This window comes from Empidonax traillii, unplaced genomic scaffold (assembly GCF_003031625.1).
Source record: "Empidonax traillii isolate 1590-97213 ecotype Southwest subspecies unplaced genomic scaffold, ASM303162v1 scaffold383:size710549, whole genome shotgun sequence".
Lineage (NCBI taxonomy): Eukaryota > Metazoa > Chordata > Aves > Passeriformes > Tyrannidae > Empidonax > Empidonax traillii.
The window spans coordinates 191762-210814 of NW_020955576.1; the positions used below are offsets into that span (position 1 = coordinate 191762).

The 19053-nt window shown below is 45.9% G+C and overlaps 1 protein-coding gene across 3 annotated transcripts in view; it reads left to right on the forward strand.

Moving 5' to 3' along the window:
• Positions 1–18294, forward strand: part of TRPC5 (transient receptor potential cation channel subfamily C member 5) — a 92799-nt gene extending 74505 nt beyond the window's left edge. For 2 of the 3 annotated variants that reach the window (XM_027893141.1, XM_027893143.1), the window contains 4 exons: positions 9046–9252; positions 9423–9464; positions 10806–10895; positions 11533–13040. In XM_027893141.1, coding sequence (XP_027748942.1) covers positions 9046–9252; positions 9423–9464; positions 10806–10895; positions 11533–12267 — 1074 coding nt within the window. In that variant the 3' untranslated portion in view covers positions 12268–13040. Of the gene's footprint in view, positions 1–9045; positions 9253–9422; positions 9465–10805; positions 10896–11532; positions 13041–18202 lie in introns of those variants that run through there. The other variant, XM_027893142.1, reaches the window with a different exon arrangement.
• Positions 18295–19053: the final 759 nt, after the last annotated feature.

A 19053-nucleotide genomic window follows, 5' to 3' on the forward strand; every position in this document is an offset into this window, starting at 1 on the left:
GTATTTGGGTTTGGGGAAATCAGGGCATTGGACACCAGGCTCAGGGTGCAGATTTAAACGATGGAATGATATGTGTGGATTAGTGCATTTAATGAAGGACAAGTGTGAAAATGAGAGATATTTTGCATAGCAAAACGAGAGCTCTACAGTAAACAGAAATGGCATGTGCAGCTAAAAAATAAGTGAAACCTTGACTGTAAGTGTAGGGATGTTGGACATGGAATTTTCTCGATTTTTGCGGAGTAGAGAGCTTAAAAATTAAGGCACAGAGGCATGTAAAGATTTTTCAGCTCCCTATTACGTTGTTTCTTAAGTAACTTTGGATTTCCCCTATGTAGTAGTTTCAGACTTTTCTTCATCTACAAAGCACACAAATTGCTCTGGTTTTCTGCACCACCTCAGCACCGTGGCAGTAATTGCTACTCGGTTTAATTCACAACGCCAGCAGAAATTCTCTTTCCCACTGTGATTTTTGACCCTGAGGACTGTCAAAAAAATGTTGCACCTCCTCTGCTTGCACAACCTGCCCAGTTATTGCTTGATGGAAAGCGTCCCTGATGATCCCTGAAGTCCCTTTTAACCCAAACCATTCCATGCTTCTCTGATTTCTGTTATATTTCCCCATGAGGGATGATCCATGTGAAAAAAATGCTGGACCTCTGCTTTCCAGTCCCCTCTTGGGTAGCTGTAGCCCACCTTTAGAGGAGTGGGATTGATTCCCAGGACTGGCTGCTCTCTCTGGTGCTTGTGACTGGCTGGGGGGAAATAGGTTGCAGCAGTGGAGTGCTGGGATGCCACCATCCAGCCTTGGGTGTGAAATGAGCCCTGCACAGCCTTGCTCCAGACTGGCAGGCAGCTTAATTGCTTTTTGTTAGCAAGCTGAAGTATTCATTTGAAGGTGTAGAACTGTTTGTCTTTTTTTTTTTGCTGGCTTTGGCCTAATTACATATAACCCCTGGACTGGAATCAAGTTGTTAATATTCAGCTGGTGTTTGCAGAGCCTCTGAACACAGGCACTCGATGTGCTCTGGCTGCATCTTTCCTTCTGCTGTTAGACCAGACAAAGCTAATTCTCCATCCTAGGGCCCAACCCTGCAAGCCCTGCTCACACAAGTATTGTCATCAGGATCAGAAGGTTAATCCTTTCTGTTGCCTTTAATCTTTGAAACCCCAAGATGTCTCTGCAGCCCCGGGTACCACCATGACCAAACCACTCCGGGTCTTACTGAGAGCAGAATTGTTACATTTAAGTAAAAAATAAGACAAGCTTGCAATCCGTAGATGACCTCTGGCTGTTTTAAGATATCACAGGGAATTTGCTGATGGGATTTGGGGTTTTTTTTTTTGGTGTAGTTAACACACCAGTGCCCCACCTGACAGGTCAATGAGTCTCTGCCCGTTACGTGCAAAGCAGCTCAGCGAGGTTTGCTCTTGCTACGTGATAGAAGTTGAAGTATCCAGATGGAACCACGGAGGCTGCAGCCCCCTGCATTATCCCATCTTTTATTTAGGCCTGACAGGCTCAATTAGCATTATCTTGTGCTTCTGCATGGAGGGGACTCTTGTTAGAAAGGCAGAAGAAAAAAGTGAAATATGAAGGAAGAAGATTACTGAGGAAAAAGCAGTGAAAAACTAAAAGGGATTTATCCAGGAAGAGCTTTTCCCTGACATGGAGCAATGAGAACGGCTGTATTAATAAGAATTCTCTGAAAAGAGACTTCTTGGTTGCCAGTGCTTCACAGATTTTGTTTTCAGCACTCTGGCAGGTAAGTTGATGCTGGTGATACAGGGGAACAGTACATGCTCAACCCCATCCAGTGAAATGGGGAGCTGTCTGCTAACCTGGGTGCTGTGTTTCTGTTCGTGGTCCTGTCCTCCACGGCCCTTCAGCTACAACCCCTGCTCATTGTGGGGAGAAAACAGAAGCTGCTCTCCCGAGTCAGTGCTATCTGCACAGCTCAGGGTTCGCTCAGAGACTCGAGTGATCTCATACATATACAATTCATCCTTTTCTTTGGGCTCAAGGACGTATTCAAATGATCAGGCCATAGGATTTTTTTTTTTCATTTTGGAGCAGTTTTTCAATTTTTGGCAGCTAAGCTCAGCCACTGCATTTCCTGGGCAAGTGGGCTGACTTGCAGGGGTGTCAGGCACCTGCCTCTCCCTCCGGTGCTGTGACCTTTGCAGGCTCAGTAAAACACATCATCCAGCCCCACTCCTTGGCTGAGGAAAGGCAGTTTATGAGCAGTCATAAAAGAGCAAAACACTAAAGCATTCGGTGCCTGAGTACACATACAGAGTTATGTGCAGTCAATCTGCAGGGAGGGGGACTCGGACGACACCAGCCTTGACTCCCAGCTGATTGTGATCCTGAGGAGACACCACGAGGTGAAGCCTTGCGCCTCCAAATCCCCCTGCAGAACCCACGGGGCTGTTTCAGCCCAGTTTTCACTGCCTTTTGCTCTGCTCTTCACCAAGATAACATGACTCACGTGCTGGCTTTTAGGCTTCCCCGGGTTGTCCTTTTCCCCTTTGAAATGTATCTGCAGCTCCCCAGCTTGAGGAGGCAAAGTCAGACTCAGTGCTTTGCACGTGGAGCGCCAGGTGGTAAATTTTGTGATGCTCCTCCCTTTCCAGGGCGAGTTTGTGCCAGAGTCTCACACTGGCTCTCAATAAAGCTGTGCCCAGCAGAGAGAGTTTATTCACCTAATAGAGAATCCAGCTGTGCCAAGGTTCCCATCCTCCAGCATTAGGTGGGCTGATAAGATTGAGCACCCTAAAGCCGTAAGGCTGAGAATTGAGCTCAATTTCTAAGCTTTAGTTAGGACTGCTGATTGCTGAGAGAGGAACGTGCACCTTCTGAAGCCCAGCAGTACCTCCAGTGCAGTACGTGCATGATAACTTCTGCAATTACAAGTTTATAGACTCATAGAACTGTTTGGGTTGTTTCTTCTTCCTTGAAAGTCAAATCCTAGGCTGGCTGGCTATGCAGGGAAAAGAAAAAAAAAAAAAAATCAAAGATGATATTCTGGAAATAGCCCAGGGAGAAACGAGGCTAAATTCTTTTTCATGGTACTAAGTCATCAGCACTCAAGGTTAGCAACGCCTTCTCAGCCCACCATTTCTTTAGGGGAATGTGTGAATTACTTGATTCTGACCCGGCTGCAGGTAGTTAACATGATCAGCACAGATGCCCCTTATCTTCCTGACCTTCAGCAGTGAAGAGAGGCTCTTATCAGGCAGCGTTAAATGGATGGCAGGAAGAACAAAGCCTGGGTGATATCTTTCCCATTGTTTCTTCCTCCTGAGGCTTTTCAGAGAACTATTTGCATGACCTTCCTACTGCTCCGATATATTTGACTATTAAAATAAAACCAGGACCTTACTGGAATATGACTGCAGAAACAAAAAGGTGTCAGTTCACATAATTTAACTGCACTTAAAACCAGCACAATCCCCAGTTCTCTGTGTTTTCTTTTAATATTCCTTGGCCTTCTCATTAGCTATTGTTTCCATCCAAGATACTGGTGAGAGATGAAATGTAATTTCATTTTTCCAAGGATGGACTCCTCTATCCATCTTACAATAAAATGCAGTTGCTGTGCTGTGTGTCTTGTTGACACTCCCAAGTGGAGAACCTCAGGCACTGCCAAATTAAGGAAACTTTTCCTAACTTCCTGCAGTACTGAGTGTTCTTTCGTGGGCTCTGCCACGAGGGGGATCTTCCCCCAGCTTTCAGGTTTTTAAGGCTCCCAGTCCCAATGATGGCTTATCTGCTATGTGAAAACATCGATTTGTGGGGGTTTTTTCTCCCTGTTTGCTTTCCTCTCCCAAAGAGCCTTGCTGCCTTCTGCCAGACAGGGATAGCTCTTGTCTGAAGAATTCTTGTCGAAGAATTCACTTTATCCCAGTGCTACTATTTATTTGTGAGTGTTTCTCCAGGACTTGCCTGTGCTCCACAGGCATCCTTTTCCTTTTCTGTGCTGCAGCCAAAACCCCTCTGCATCCCTCTTGGAGCTGCTGCCTCGATTTTTGAAGATTGATCCTATTAAGTTCTCACCATTCAGTATGTCATCTCCAGCATTGAAAGCAAAGCAATTTGTTGCCAGCTACAGCTGAATTACCTGTGCTTTAATTGCCTTTGTAACTCCCTCATTTTTTTTCATAGACTATTTCTTTCTATGACATATTTTTCTCTGAGAAATGTTAAGCATCATTGAAGTCAAATAATAAGCCTGCTTGGATTTTTGCTGCTTGCTCCTCTGAGTTTGTTTCTCACCAAACTCCCAAGCTCTGCTGATGTTTTTACCAGTTTGCCCGGCACATATTGCAAAATTAACAGCTTTGAAACTGCACAAGAGTTGTCTGTGCCAGGTTCTGTAAAGATTAACTTTCTCCTGACCCTCATTCTGCAGTGCTCTCTGTTCAAGACACACAAGGGCATCTTCCTTGTGCTGGCCTGCTTAACATCCAGCACTGACATATCTTCTGTGCTGCTTCCTGCTCTGGGTTTAGCAAAGAGCAATAAAGAGGCATGTGAGGGGAGAAATGTATTATACAGTCTAATGACTTCCACGTTTTACAGCACATATTGCAATTGCACAACAGAAAAAGCACCTTTTGAAGTTCCTGTGCCCCTCAGGCAGCCATCCTCCCTTACTCAGGGAAATTTTACATTTCTCCCTCCTTCCCTAGAGGAAAGTACCACGGCTTGGCCACGTCCTGGTCTTGTGGGGCTGCCAGTGGCTCTTCCTGAGACGGGGCAGCAGCAGCGCTGCTGCAGAAATCACAGCAGCTTCTGTGCCAGCACTCCCAGCACAACTGGAAAGCTTCCCATCCCTCCTTCGAAGGCAGCCAGCCACAGCCAGCCAGCCTGGTCCTGAGGGCATTGTCACAGCCATCTCCATCTGCATCTTGACAGGCAGCAGCCCACTGACTCTTGTGGAATAAAACCCGGGAAAGGCACGTGCAGCCCTTTTTGTGCCAGCTAAAACAGCGCTAGAGATTTTTGTATTTCATCCTTCTAAGTGGGCAGAAGCCCTGGATTGTAGCTGAAGTAACTGATCATCTTGTGATTGTGCATCATGGAATCACAGAATGGTTTGAGGTGGAAGGGACCTTAAACATCACCTAGTCCAATGCTCATGGGCAAGGACGTCTTCCATTATCCCAGGAACCCTGTGGCAGTGGTAAACTGCCTCATCCAGAGAGCTGGCACCCTCTTCCATTGCTGGGTCTCAGGACCCACCAGGAATCTGCCTGTTATTTGGCAAAGATGATCTAACTCGTATTGCCCAACAAGCAGAGGTTGATGGAAATCTTTATAGAAAAACATCTCACAGACTGTAAACAACACATTTTCTGCACAGAGATAAAGATGGAGATTAATGCTTGAATTATCCTGGATAATTAGCGTAGCAGGTAATCACTTAAAATCTGGCACATCTGTGAACACCTCACTTTGACTGAATTAGATGATGTTTGCAACTGCTGCAGTAAGATGGCTTCAGTGATCCCAGGGGGAAATCTTTGTGGGAGATTAGTTCTCACTTCAAATGGCAGAGATTTGCAAGAGGATTATGTGTCCAGGATGACACATCCACATTGTTGTAGGAAGCAAGGCCTTTTTTTTTTTTTTCCTGGCAGTGAAGCCAAGTGCTGGTTTCTTTGAGCTCCTGATTCTTTGAGCTCGAGGGCTCGGCCCTCTTCAGTAGAGTGTTTGATGGCTGAAATGCTGAACAATGCTTGAAAGAAAATGACAAGAACGAGGGCAAAAGAGAGGACAGTGAAATCCAAACCGTGGGTTAAAATTCCTGAAGCAGCAAGGTCACGGCTTGCAAAGCTCCTGGATGTGTTCCTTCAGCTTGTTATAAAATGTCCTCTGAGAACACTTGGAGACAGCACAGGTCTGGGAGGATCCTGTCCCCACTGCTCAGATTCAGGCAGCTCCCAAAAATGTACATCTTGTCCTGCAGTCAGTGGGGAGACACCCCAAATCTGGAGCCCCATCCCCAGCCCGTGCAGTGATTGTTGTGCTGGCTCTAGCTCATGAGTGCTTCAGGTGTGAATCAGATGTGGGATGGATGTTGAATCATGGTTGTCTTGGTACTCAGCACAGAGAGGAGAGTTAGGGAAACTAGTTTTTATGGGCAGGTTTTACTACTTACTGCACTAAAGAGAGCTCTAACCAAGGAAATGGTGCTTTCCTGGCACACAGAGACATTCTCAGTAAAGCTGAAGTGTTTCTGTGCTACACATTTCCAGCACAAAACTGCTGCCAGGAGCTCTCCTCTGATTTGCTCAGGTTCACAAAACATCAGGGTGAATAATTGAGACAGGCTGAGTTTGTAAACCCTGGGGAATTCACAGCAACAAACAGAACAAAGAAGGAAAGAAGAGATGCTTGGAGCTTCATGCAGAGGGTCTGCTCTGTCTTCTAAGAGAGGTTGTAGTGCACTTGTTGCCTGAGATAGCACGAGAAGAAATACAGGTGGGGTTGAAGGCAGCATCCAGACCAACCACAAAATGTCCCCAAGGAGAAATTCCACTAAGTTTCAAAACACTTGGTCATCTTCTTCTAACCTGCCACGGGAGGGACACTTTCCACTAGATCAGGTTGCTCCAAGCCCCATCCAGCCTGGCCTTGAACAATTCCAGGGATGAAGTGGCCCCTTCAGTTATTTTAAAATGAAAGAACAAAAAGAAAACACCCTGTGCAGAAAAGCTCTTCGGCCCTTTTCTTCCTTCCTTTCGCAGAAACAAGTTTGCAATCCCCAAGCTGGAGGTTTTGCCTCACTCTTCAAACAGCATCCACCACCAAATTACATCTTCACCAGGACATTCCCTTTTGTGATGTGCTGGAGGAAATTGCTGCCAAGTCACCACACCTGATCCAACCCCACCACCAACACTGGGCCTTGGATGGACCTTTGGAGAATGGAAGGGTGGATTTATGACCTTCTCCAAACTGCCTTCTCCTAGGACATTCACACCTACTCCTGTATCGACCAAGAAGTTAAAATACATGTCTCTATCCATCATAACAGTCTTTGCTCTCTCCTTGCCCTGAACTCCCTCGCTGTCAGTGCTGCCTGGTGTTTGTGGTTCGTGCTTACCCACATCAGGGCTGTGTAACTCACTGGTCTCGTGCAGTTGTTCCCCCCACAAAATACTTTTAGGTGCTTGAAGCAGCAGCAGCTCACCTCTGGTTTGCAGTGTTCCAACAAGCAGTCACCGCTGGGTTATTCCTGGTAGCCAGCAGGGGAGGTTTAGGTTGGATATCAGCAAGAATTTCTTCACTGACATAATTTTCCAGCCCTGCCACAGAGCTGCCCAGGGCAGTGGTGGAGTCCCCAGCCCTGGAGGTATTTAAAAGCTGTGTGAGTGTGTCACTCAAAGACATGAGCTAGTGGCAATGATGGTTGGACTTGTCCAATTGGTCCATGGCTGGAATTGATGATTTTAGAGGGCTTTTCCATCCTAAATGTCTCTGCCCTGTATCCAAGTGGAACACACAAAGCTGCAGCTCAGGGTCCTTCTCTAAGAGAGATTTGATCTCCCCCCTCCCAGGTGCTCCTGAGCTCACCTGGCCTGCCTTGCTGGTCATTCCTGCTCTGAAGATGATTATTTCAGCTCAAGTTGCCCAGGAAATGTTCGGGTAGAAAGATGGCCTTTAGATCTGAGCAGGGAGCAGCCAGCCCTGCTTCTGGAAGAGGTTAGGGTAGCTCTGCCTTTAAATCCCAGCAGTTATTAAGCAGAGTTGTCCTGTGGGCCATTTGTCCCTAACCCAGATTTTGGGAAGCATGTCCTGCTCTCCCTGAGCTCTGCAGGTAGAGACAAATGAAGAAAACACGAGCAGGAGTTGTTCTTTTTTCTTTTCTTTTTTTATGGTGGTAATTATTTCTACTGCTACAAATTGCATTGTTTGTCACCCAGAACTTCATTTCCACCAGCATCAAACTTCTCATTCTTCCCAGTGATGCTGCAGTTTCACTGTTCATGGGGTCTGGTTGTGTAAGAGGAAAAAAGGGGCATGTCAGGCTGCATCTCTGAGTCTACCTGTGGCCTGCAAACAGCCCTTTTGGTAAGCTGGCATGGGACAGGAGTGTTCTGGGCTGGTTCAGACCATCTGCAGAGACTGATGTGCTCCTGGGCCACTGAGACAGTCCTTTTAAATCAAGAGCTGCTCATAATTTGAATGCAGTACTAAAATGGAGTTCAGCTGCACCTCAACATTGTAATGTGAGCATATTTTACCCGTGTCAGAGCACTGGAGTGTGGCCAGAAAGCCAGTGTAGTAATTTTTTGGGCATGATGTTCAGCTCTGTTTTATTCAGCTCCCTGTCCTGCACTTCACTGCCTGGCTCCGTGAGCTGCAGCTCCATGAGCTGCCTCCTTCCACCCTGTTGTGAAACCTCCTCGTAAAATTAAAAACCTGCATTGTCATTTTGGGGTGAAAAGCACTAGAGCAAGCAAGCTGTGGTGGTGGTAATATAATGTAAAAAAACACCACCAACCTAAGGGTAAAACCTCTCCCAGCTTCTGGAATGATAATGCAGAGACAAGATGTAAAATATGGCACACATAAAATGTGCTTCTTTCTTATAGGAGCAGAATTAATGGGTGCTATAGAAAGCAAATCAAAAAGCCATCATGAAAGGTCTTTTTCCAGGGAAGAATATGAGAATTCATTGGATTTAGACGTGAGAGGCAGTGGTTTGTGGTAATAAAAGTGCTAGCAAAAAAGTAAACTGAGAAATGTGGTTTTGTGTTGGTGAACTTGTATTGTGTGAATAAGCACGACCTCTTAGGGACAAAGATGGGCTTCAGCACTTGAGATTCTCTTTGCTGGATGTCGCTGTGCTCTCATTTCTCCGTGGTTGGTATTTTCACACTCTAGCTCCATTTCACACCAGTTTTTTTTAAGCACACCCCCAGCAGGGGAGATGGAAGAAGCAGTACTGCTTTTCCTGCAGCTGGAGGAATCCTTTCTCCACGTCACCTCCTTGGCTGGAGCTGTTGATGGTCTCTTTGCTTCCCTCCCAGGACCACGCGGATATCGAATGGAAGTTCGCGCGGACGAAGCTCTGGATGAGTTACTTCGACGAAGGTGCCACTCTGCCCCCTCCTTTCAACATCGTCCCCAGCCCCAAATCAGTCTGGTACCTTTGCAAGTGGATCCACAACCAGCTGTGCCCAGGTGATGAGTCTGACAATGAACAGAAGAGGCACGAAAACCTAAAAACGTTCACAGTAAGGAGCTCCTGGGTTTGTGCTTCGTTTTTTTGAGGGTGCTGTGCGTGTTCAGGGTCACGAGGGCCACTGCTCTGCTGGGGCAGCTGCTGGATCAGAACTTGCTAAGAGCCATTAGGAGCTCTAAAGACAGAACCAAACAGGTAACACACCTGTTTTTCTCTTTCCAGGAAAGGCACGCTGACAACCTGATTCAGAATCAACATTACCAGGTAAACCCTTGAGCATATCCTTGAGCTGTTTCCTTTTATTCCTGCTCATTTTCTAATTCTTCAATTCTTGCTTGCCTCTAGAATACGTTTCCATTAAGTGTAGGTCCTCTAAGAGGATTTTGCTTATCACAGATTAAAACATTTCCTCACTGGAGGTGGATGGTTCAGTAAATCCCTCCTTGCCTTTCAGCCCCCTTGAGTAGTGGAAAACTTGCCAGGTATCAATCTGACCGCTGAAGTGAAGGTGACATCCCTGTTGCCCACAGGCTGTCATGCCACTTCAATCAAAACTGTTTCTGTGCATTTTTACACTCTTGAATTGCTCCTCTCCTGCTCTTTTTTTGTAAAGCATCCCCAACTCCAACAGCAGTTGGGATTTTCTTTTGTTTTGGAGGGCTCATTGTTGAATCTTGCTGGTTTTGTTTGTTCTCAGCCTGCCTGTCATCAAGGACTCATTAAAGTCAACTTACAAATGGATGAAACTTTATTAAAAACACTAGCTTCAGCCCTGGAATTCAGTGGGATGCATTATGCCAGCAGGCTGGGAGGAAAACAAATTCTGCAGAATGTTAGGTGGTTCATCAGGCTCTACTGCCAAAAGACATCAGTGATTTGTCTTACTTAAGACATCCCCTACCTTTTGAAGAGTACTTTTATCTGAAGTGGATGGTTAACATAATTAGTCACCTTTGCCAACAGCTTTCTGACAGCACAGCTTACCTGGGTAGCAACAGTGGGATCTCTTAAAAACCTCCCAGCAAAACCATCTTCCTGCTTGGTGTTGCTCAGACTGGTTATCCCCTGTTGATGAAGTGGGGGAAACAAAGGGCAAGTTTGTTGGTGGAACATCCACAGAGAGCCTTGGTGTGTGTTGGCTGGCACAGGTAGATGTTCAAGCTCAAGTGACGTGCTTTTCACGTCATTTTTTGCCAACATCCCCTCCTTGGCTTTCAAATACTTTATGACAGGATAAACAGGATGCACAAAATATACACACGAGACTGGTAAGTGTAAAAACTTCCAGCAGCTGAGATGAAAGGGCTTGAGCACATGGAAGAACATCAAGAATTTGTTCTCAACAATTTATACAAATACAAAGCCCAGCACAAAACACCTGCTTGACCTGTAGCTAACAACTGAGCATCCCAGATGGGAGGTACATCGACCTGTCCCAAGGTTTGCTCTGTGTGAAAGGAAGCATTGTGTTTCTGATGGTGAGTGATTTTGGTCTCAGCCAGCAGAGTCAGGACAGCTGCTGTTTGTAAGAGCTCGGGGAAACACAGCAAGAACAGTTTGGGCTGAGCCAGCCAGTTGAATCACTTGGATGGTTTCCCATTCCAGGAAGTGATAAGGAATCTTGTGAAGAGATATGTTGCAGCAATGATAAGGACTTCCAAAACCAACGAAGGTTTAACTGAAGAGAATTTCAAGGTAATTTATTATTCCTTAGTAATAATTTATTATATTAATTTAAATAACTACTTGCAGTAGTTGTTAAGATGATTTGTAATGTGTGAAAATAGGACTATTACCAGAGCTGGGAATATATCTAATGGGCACATGGAGGGGGGGTTGAGCAGAGAATATTATTGTCTTCTCAGATTTTAATATAGCATAAATTATGTCACCAAAACTGTTAGAAAAGGGTAGGAATGAAGTATGTGATTTGTGCCAACATCCCATTCCTAATCCTAATGCAGACAGAGCCAAAGAATGAGTTGGGTTTAACGAATATTAACACTCATTAGCAAAATTCAAGTTGGGCCTATCAGCTAAAGAGGGTTCCTGCTGTATTTCAGCAATTCAGTCTTCCCTCCTCTGTAACTGTCTTATTGGACTTTTTGGGGGATCAAGGGTGGGCAGAGGAGGTTGATCAATAAGACCAAGTCCCCCCTAAGCCTTTGGGGACAAAGACCTTGTGAGGTCTCCAGTTCCCTGAACCGCCCAACCGTCATTGTTTGTGCATCACCGAACACGTGCGTGGTGTTCTGGTGAGCGTGATTTGATACCAGCCATTGACACAGCTGGCAAAGCTGCTGAGAGTAACTCCTTTCTCCTCACGCCCTAGGAATTGAAACAGGACATCTCAAGTTTTCGCTACGAGGTTCTTGACCTCTTGGGAAACAGGAAGCCCCAGAGGAGGAGTTACTCCACCAGCAGCACGGAGGTGTCCCAGAAGGACGAAACAAATGAGGACAGTGCCGGAGAAAAACCCCGAGCCAAGAGCGTGTCTTTCAATGTAGCCAACAAGAAAAAGGACTTCAACGTGTCTGCTCTCATTAAAACCATGTCTGGCATCGACCTCGTGGAAGAGAAGCCAAAAAGCAACGGGATCAGTAAGCGCTCCTTCGTCCGCAACGGGAACAGAGTTCAGAGACTGTCCAGCTCCAAGAAGGAATCCTTCAAGAGACTGGGCCTGCTCTTCTCCAAGATGAATGGCCATGTACCTGAACCCAGTTCAGAACCCATGTACACTATTTCAGATGGAATTATTCAGCCCCACTACATGTGGAAAGACATTAAATATTCTCAGATCGACCGAGAGAGGGAAGAGAATTGTTCCAAAAGTGAAATTAACCTCAATGAGGTGGCCTACAGTGGGAACACGAGACTTACAGGGCAGAGCAAGGAATGCCCTGTGGTTTGTGCCAGCTCCCTTCACTGTGCTTCCAGTATTTGTTCCTCTAATTCCAAACTTATAGACTCGTCAGAGGATGTGTTTGATTCATGGGGAGAGGCCTGTGACTTGTTTATAAACCAGTGGAAAGATGGACAGGAGGATCACGTTACCACTCGGCTCTAAGTAAAACTATCTTAACACTCACTGGAAAACCCACCCAAGAATTGGTAATTGTTTGCTCTCATCTGATTCAGCATTACTGTTCCCTTTCTGTCCACAGGTGAAAAAAAAAAAAAAAAAAAAGTGTAAACACACTTATGTTAGCCTATTTTATAACCATCTGCACATTTTTTAATTGATTTTTTTACACTCGCTAATACTAAACTCAAGGTTTCAACATTTATAAGGTCACTGTAAACCACAGGAATACCTTCAGATGTAGTCTTAGTCTGCAACCCCCACAGACTTCAGATGCACTGGTGGCTGAGGAAAGGATTTCTCCAGTGGTCCCATCATCATTTGACCATAGGTGGGTTTCGCTGCTGTCCGACACCATTGGCTCAGTTTTCCTCAACAACAAAACCAGCTGGTGAGCAGGAGGATGAGAATCACATTTAAAATCTTTTTTAAAAGGGTTTCAACTTCTAGCTGGTTTTTTTGTTTCCTTTAAGCAATATGACTTCTGATTCTTTCGGTTGTGCGTGTCTTTTCAGGTCATTATATTAACACTGTAAACTGTTATTCAATATGAGAACCCCTTTGATCATCCAGCTGGAACACGTTATTATTTGCCAAATTTCCCTTTTAGGGAGCAGAAAGACCTTCCAGTTAGGCTGACAGTGGCAACAAGCACCTGGCTTCACTACCAACTTCTGCGTAGATGAACTGACCCCCAAACCAGCCGTGGCTGCTTGAAATACAAACCTACACTTAGTTTCTCTTAGGCTGAGCCAAAACCCAGCAGTTCTTAATCTCATTTCCACCACTTGCATTCACTTTTTGGCTGGATCTCTCTGATGGATGTCAGGCTTCAGGGAGGAAACCATCCTCCTGGGATATGGCAAGTGCTAAGTGAGATCATCTTCCCTGGGCCTGGGAGCTGCCTTGCTGAAAAGCAGCCTGAGCAGTAGTGGCTCAAACTGCATCAGCAGCATGGAATGGCTCTGCAGCTCCTCTTCTAAGGTGCCCCAGAAAGGAGAGTGGCAGGAGGTAGTATCTTGTATTCCCCCAGTTGTGGTAGTGGCTGGACAGGGCTTACCACTGTCACTGCTTTAGTTGGAAGGAGCATCAGAGCAGGGAGGAGACAACCTCATCAGGGGCAGAATGGTTGAATTGTTAACAGTGATTTTTGGTGGGTGTTTTTTTTTATTATTATTATTTTTATTTTATTTTTAACAATGTGATACTTGAACTTTCTTCTGCAGTGTTGCTAAGAAACACCACCACTTGAGAGCTGTTATTAATCAGCTGCTTTCTTGGAGGAACTGAGTCCTGACAAGGAGCTCAGGAATGGCTTTGTGCCTGCCCTCCTGCAAGTCTGTGTTCCCAGGAGAGGTTGTGTGAGCTGCAGCATTTCCCAAGGGTGCCTGCCAAAAAATCACCTCATCTGTGAGCTGAGTTGGGAATTGCCTTTGGAAAAGAGTAACGCTGGAAAATCTACACCTGCCGCTGCAGGGGGGCAGATTTTATCAGCAAGGGGCACCAGCAGCTCTTGTGGCAGCAGGGAGGGTCGGGAGGAGAGGGATAAGGGATGCTGGGACACCTGCAGCTGGATACTCTGCCTTGCTTTTAAACCCTGCTGCCTTCCTTTTGTGAAGGAAAACCATCTTGCTGGGTTTTTCCTTTGGGGCACCTGTTGCAGCTTCAGATGACAGGCCCAGTAGAGCACAGAAATCAGGCAGAAATGTGAATGATGCAGCCAGTTCCTGAAGCAGAGCTGCAGGTGCCAACACACTGGACTCGTGGAGGCTTTAAATACAGACCTCACAATGCAGCCCTGGTGTCAAAAAAAATCAGCAGCTAGGAGCAGAGACTCAAAAACGTTTCTGTATTCCTGGAGTAAAATGACACCAGTCGTGTTAACAGCAGGCAGTGGAAAACCCCAAATATTTAAGTCTCTACTGAAGGCAGAGTGAAAGGCATTTTGTATCAACACATTTCAGGCTTTCTCGCTAATTGCAGGGTTAGAGTTGTCTTTGGAAACTGCATCTCCCCTTCCTTCATGGAAGGCTGAGCAAAGCGACGCTGGTGCTACACAAGGAGACTTGCAAAACCCAAGGGTCGGGAACAGCTCGCTGATCATCCTTGTGAGGAAATCCAGCACCCCTGTCTTAGGAGCAAATCCATCAGTGCAGGGGAGCTGCAGTGAGGAGCCCACCACAAGTAATGCAGCAGCTCACAATTAAAGCCCCCACCGTTCAATAAGCCAAACCGAGCACAGTTCTGTGAAGATGAACAGTAGCAGGAGCTGCTGCAGGGGCTTGAAGGAAAGGGTTTGAGTCCTTTGATGCCTCACCTAACCGCCCTGCAGGTTTATGAAGTCTCCTTGACGTGGGGGCAGCAAATATTTTTGGTATGTCCTGTGTAAGGAGTAAGAAAGAGAACAATTCAAGTACAGTTACGCAGATTACATCAACAGGGCTTGAGGCTGGGCCGGAAACAGAGTTTGTCTCCCTGGACAGTGGAAAGCCTTAAGAACAAGCCCACTGCTACTGGTGATGATGATATTGTGCAGTTTAAATGCAGCCCTGCATTAACTGGTCCAGATGATAAAATGAAACGTGATCAGCTCTGCAGCGCTGCCCCCGAAAATGTAAAAATCCCTTCCATTCCATGCAAACTGTGTGAGCCACGTCCTCCCCTGCTGTGTCCTGAAAGGGCAGGTGCCACCAGGGATAAAACTGTCTGCAAAACCCCTTGTGATGCTGTGCTGAGGGGGGAAGATCCTTCCTTGCTCCCAGCTGTGAGCGAGTCTGAGCTGGTTTTAATTTAACACAAATAATTTGATTTGGCTGTGATTAATGCATGTGTCCAGGAGTTTGCCAAAACTGTCAGACTGGTCCCCCAAAAGGCAAAATTCTCTGTGATTGCATCTATGCATCCCCACTGGTAGCAATAGACTTTATAGCAGCTGGTGAATTATTGTTTTGCTAAAACAGGAGCTTCAGGGGAGGGAAATTGAGGTGTCTTCTGCAAAACACATTTGATTTAAAAAAAAAAAAAACAACCCAGGTTTCGGTTAATTCCCTTGCAGTTTGCAGTATTTGGGATTTCACCAGCGTTATTCCATTTTCGATTGCTCAAAAAGAAAAGATGATTTAGTGAAAGTTATTCTTTCCCTCAGAGAAATCAGTGAACGGCCACTGTGCCGTCCCTGCAAGGGGCAGGGCAGGAGCCAAAGGGACATTGAGTTTCTCCTGTGAGGAGTTCAACTTTTCCTTGGCTTTGGTTCAGGATGCACAGCTGAGCTCCAGCTGGTACCCACTTGGCCTTTACTCTCTGGGCTTCAAGACTAATCCATAAACACATGCAAAGAATTTGGAATTAGGAATAATGGAGATCTCAACCACTTGCCCTTCTTTAGGTTTCTTGCTCTTGAAGTTGCATTTTTTCTCACCTCCCAGCCTGATTTCATTTTCATTGATTGGCTTTTTAAAGCAGCACACCTGCAAATGGTGGTGGAATCCTGGAGTGGTTTGGGTTGGAAGGGACCTTGATGATGTTCTTGTTCCAACTGCCCTGCCATGGGCACGGACACCTTTCACTAGGCCAGGCTGCTCTGAGCCCTGTCCAACCTGGCCTTGAACATTCCCCCAGGGATGGGGATCATCACCAATTAAAAAGTCAACAAATACCACCCAGGGTTGAGAATCCCAAGCAGAGCTGCGAGATGTTTGCACTCAGGTGAGAAATCACATAAACTGCTTCGGAAACAAGACATAACTGGCGGATCTCTGCAGATTGTTTGGATAACTGCACTTGTGCATCACTCACTCCGTGGTAGATATGTAAATACTTGTGTTTCTGTGTCCCCACATGTGCAGTGGGCAGAGCCAGGAAGGAGCAGGGTTAGCTGAGCTCTTACTCCCCGCTCTGCCCCTGCCTCCCACCTGTGACCTTGGGCAAGTCACTCGGCCTCTCAAATGCCTCAGTTTCCCCAGCTGTAAAATAGGGATAATAATACTTACCTACCTCGCAGGGGGGGTTTAGTTCATTATTGATAAGCACTTTCAGATCTTCAGATTAAAGGCGCTATATACAGTAAGTAGTTAACACTCGTAGTGGTAGTCTGTACTTTTATTTTCTTACAACTGATTCAGGCTAGGATTTAACTGTGTGTCTGTTAGGGTAGTTTTCCATGTAGGGAACTAGCATGGTTTCCCATGAAGGGAATTTAGGGGGCTTCTGCAGTAGGACAGCAGGAGCAGCACACCCTGGAAGCCTAAATTCTGACACCTTTGCTTTTGTTATTTATGTCTCACCCTTCATGTCACCTTCCTTTGTGTTTCACCCTCTTGCTGACAGTCCATGTAACATGATTTTTAGTAGAAACAGCCACTGTAAATATTAAAAAGATTTAAATAAATATATTAATGTACAAATATAAACCCTTACCTTTCAAGGAGGTTCAGATTGGTTGGTGCAACAGAATTCTAAGCACGGGGAGGTTCCACAGGCCCAGCACTGACACACATGCACACCAGGACACTGGAGCAGGGCTGTGGGGAAATGTCACCACATCACCATCAACCTGTCACTGGCAAGGGCAGCAAATCACACAGGTGTTAGAGGAGGGCAAAGGGAGGCTGTCAGTGGAGCAGGATGGCTCTGCTGCATGTTCCTGCCCCAGGAGAGGGTAGGGGCAGCTCCTGGATGCCAACCTCGGGTTAGCAGAGTGTGGCCAACACAAAAACCGTCCTGGGCAGCAGGAGACTTGTCTCCTGCATCTCTACAAAGGAGCTTTTCCCCAGGATTTGCCTGTACAATTTATTGTCTTTAGGGCTTACTCTGAGGTTTGAGGTTTGAGCAGCAGGAGCTCTGAGATTTGACTGGCAGGGTAAGGGCGCTGTGAGCATTCTGAGCTCCATTCCAGGAATGTGAGGAGTTGCAGGGATGTGCACTGGCTATCTGGACATTACTAATGGTGTCAGACAGCTTACAATTCAAAGATATCTGCACAGTTGCTAATGGTGTAAGCAAGGATCTGCCTTGCTGGGTTTTCTGGCACCTGCTGCTCTTACACCACCGAGTGCACTCGATGTTCTGCTTCCCTGGGGACTTGTCAGCTTCGCTTTGGTATTGCTACTTTTCAAGAGGCCAAAATCCCCAAGAATAGCACATTTCACTTAACCAGGAAGAGGTTCAGTTTTGGTTGAATTCCTGGTTGAGTTCTCCTTCACCAAGGTAACTCGTGCTGTCCCTCAGACAGGTCTGTGAGAAATCTTTGTGCAGGCTCAAAGGCTGATTCCCAAAGAAAAAGGAACCCCCTCCCACCTCTGCTGCAGTTCCACACCCAGAACGGCTAAAAACAAGCAAAACCACCTGAACCACCAGGGATGCCAAGAATTAATGACAGTTGTTACTTAACTAAGAACTCCCTGGAGTTGTTTTTTGGGGGGGGATGGACTACAAGGATCTCTTCTTCCCTAGAGGGACTCTGCAGGCCCCCCAGCACTGTACCCCCAGCTGAGGCAGGTGAGATGGCTGCAAGCATCAGACACTAATTCATGGAATGGTAAAATTAATTGGAATCAGTGAGACTACAGTGGACAATAAATCCATTCACTGGAGAAGCATCTAAAGTAAACTGTTCCCAGTTTGCAGTGAGTGTGAAACAGCTGTAAAGTCCCTCCCTTACTGGATTTTTCTGGAGGAGGTGGGGACCACTCTGGGCTAGCCACATCAGCATATTCCCTAAATATCTGTCATTTGATGAAATTTCATTTTTCACACTTCTTTCCCCGTTTCAGGCCATTTTAACAAACAAGTAATTTCTATTTTATTCACATAACTGCCCCCATCCAGACCAACTGCTTTTTGTTTGATCCTGACCTTCCAGATGTTTTGGTCGCATTCTGTGCTTGATGGAAACACTTATTCCCTGCTCTGTTTTTTTAAGGTGAGCAAAGCAAAGCAAACCCCCAGCAGGAACAGCAATAGAACCTCCTACCAGAGCTCACACCGCCGGCAATTTTAACAGCCAGACTGATCCTGCAGGGTCACAGAGCGGTTTGGGTTGGAAGGGTCCTCTGGAGATCCCCCAGTCCAACCATCCTGCCCAGGCAGGGCCATCTGACAGACCCTTCTCAATCAACACCAACTACAGACACCAGTGCAGCCCCTTCCCCCAGGCTACCCAATCCTCTGCCAGCATGGCTTGTTTTACTTATTTTGGGGGATTTTTTTTCAATTTTCCTCTCCCATTGAAAGCATTTCCACATCAGCAGTGACTCCCAAGCCAGAAGAAGTGCTGTGCTTAGGACTGAAGATGGGATGTCTCAAGGAGCTGGCCTTTAGCTAACAGAACACTGTGATACCTTTAACCAACAGAGAGAAATGCCTTTTGACTATAAATATTCGTTTTGCAGCAAGGGGGGCACTATTTGGTCTAGCTATTTTTTTGAGGTACTGTATAGTTATTTTAAAAAAACTACTGAATGTGTTTATGAGGTGGGTCTGGGAACTAGAGGGCTAAGGATCTTTGAGAAGCAAAAGACAGAAGCAGATGCTTAAGCACTCCTATTTTCTATCTGGTGAGCCCTGGAGACTGGGCTGACTCTAACAACAGTTTTTTTAAGAAATCAAATTTTAATATCAAATCTTCATTTCACAAAAAGCTACCACAGAAACGGCTTCACACCAGAGCATATTTTAAAATGCCATTTTACTTCATTGGATAAAAAAGTGAGGCTTTTTTTTTTTTTTTTTTTTTTTTTTTTTTTCCCCCTCTCCTTGTTTTTTAAGTTTTGG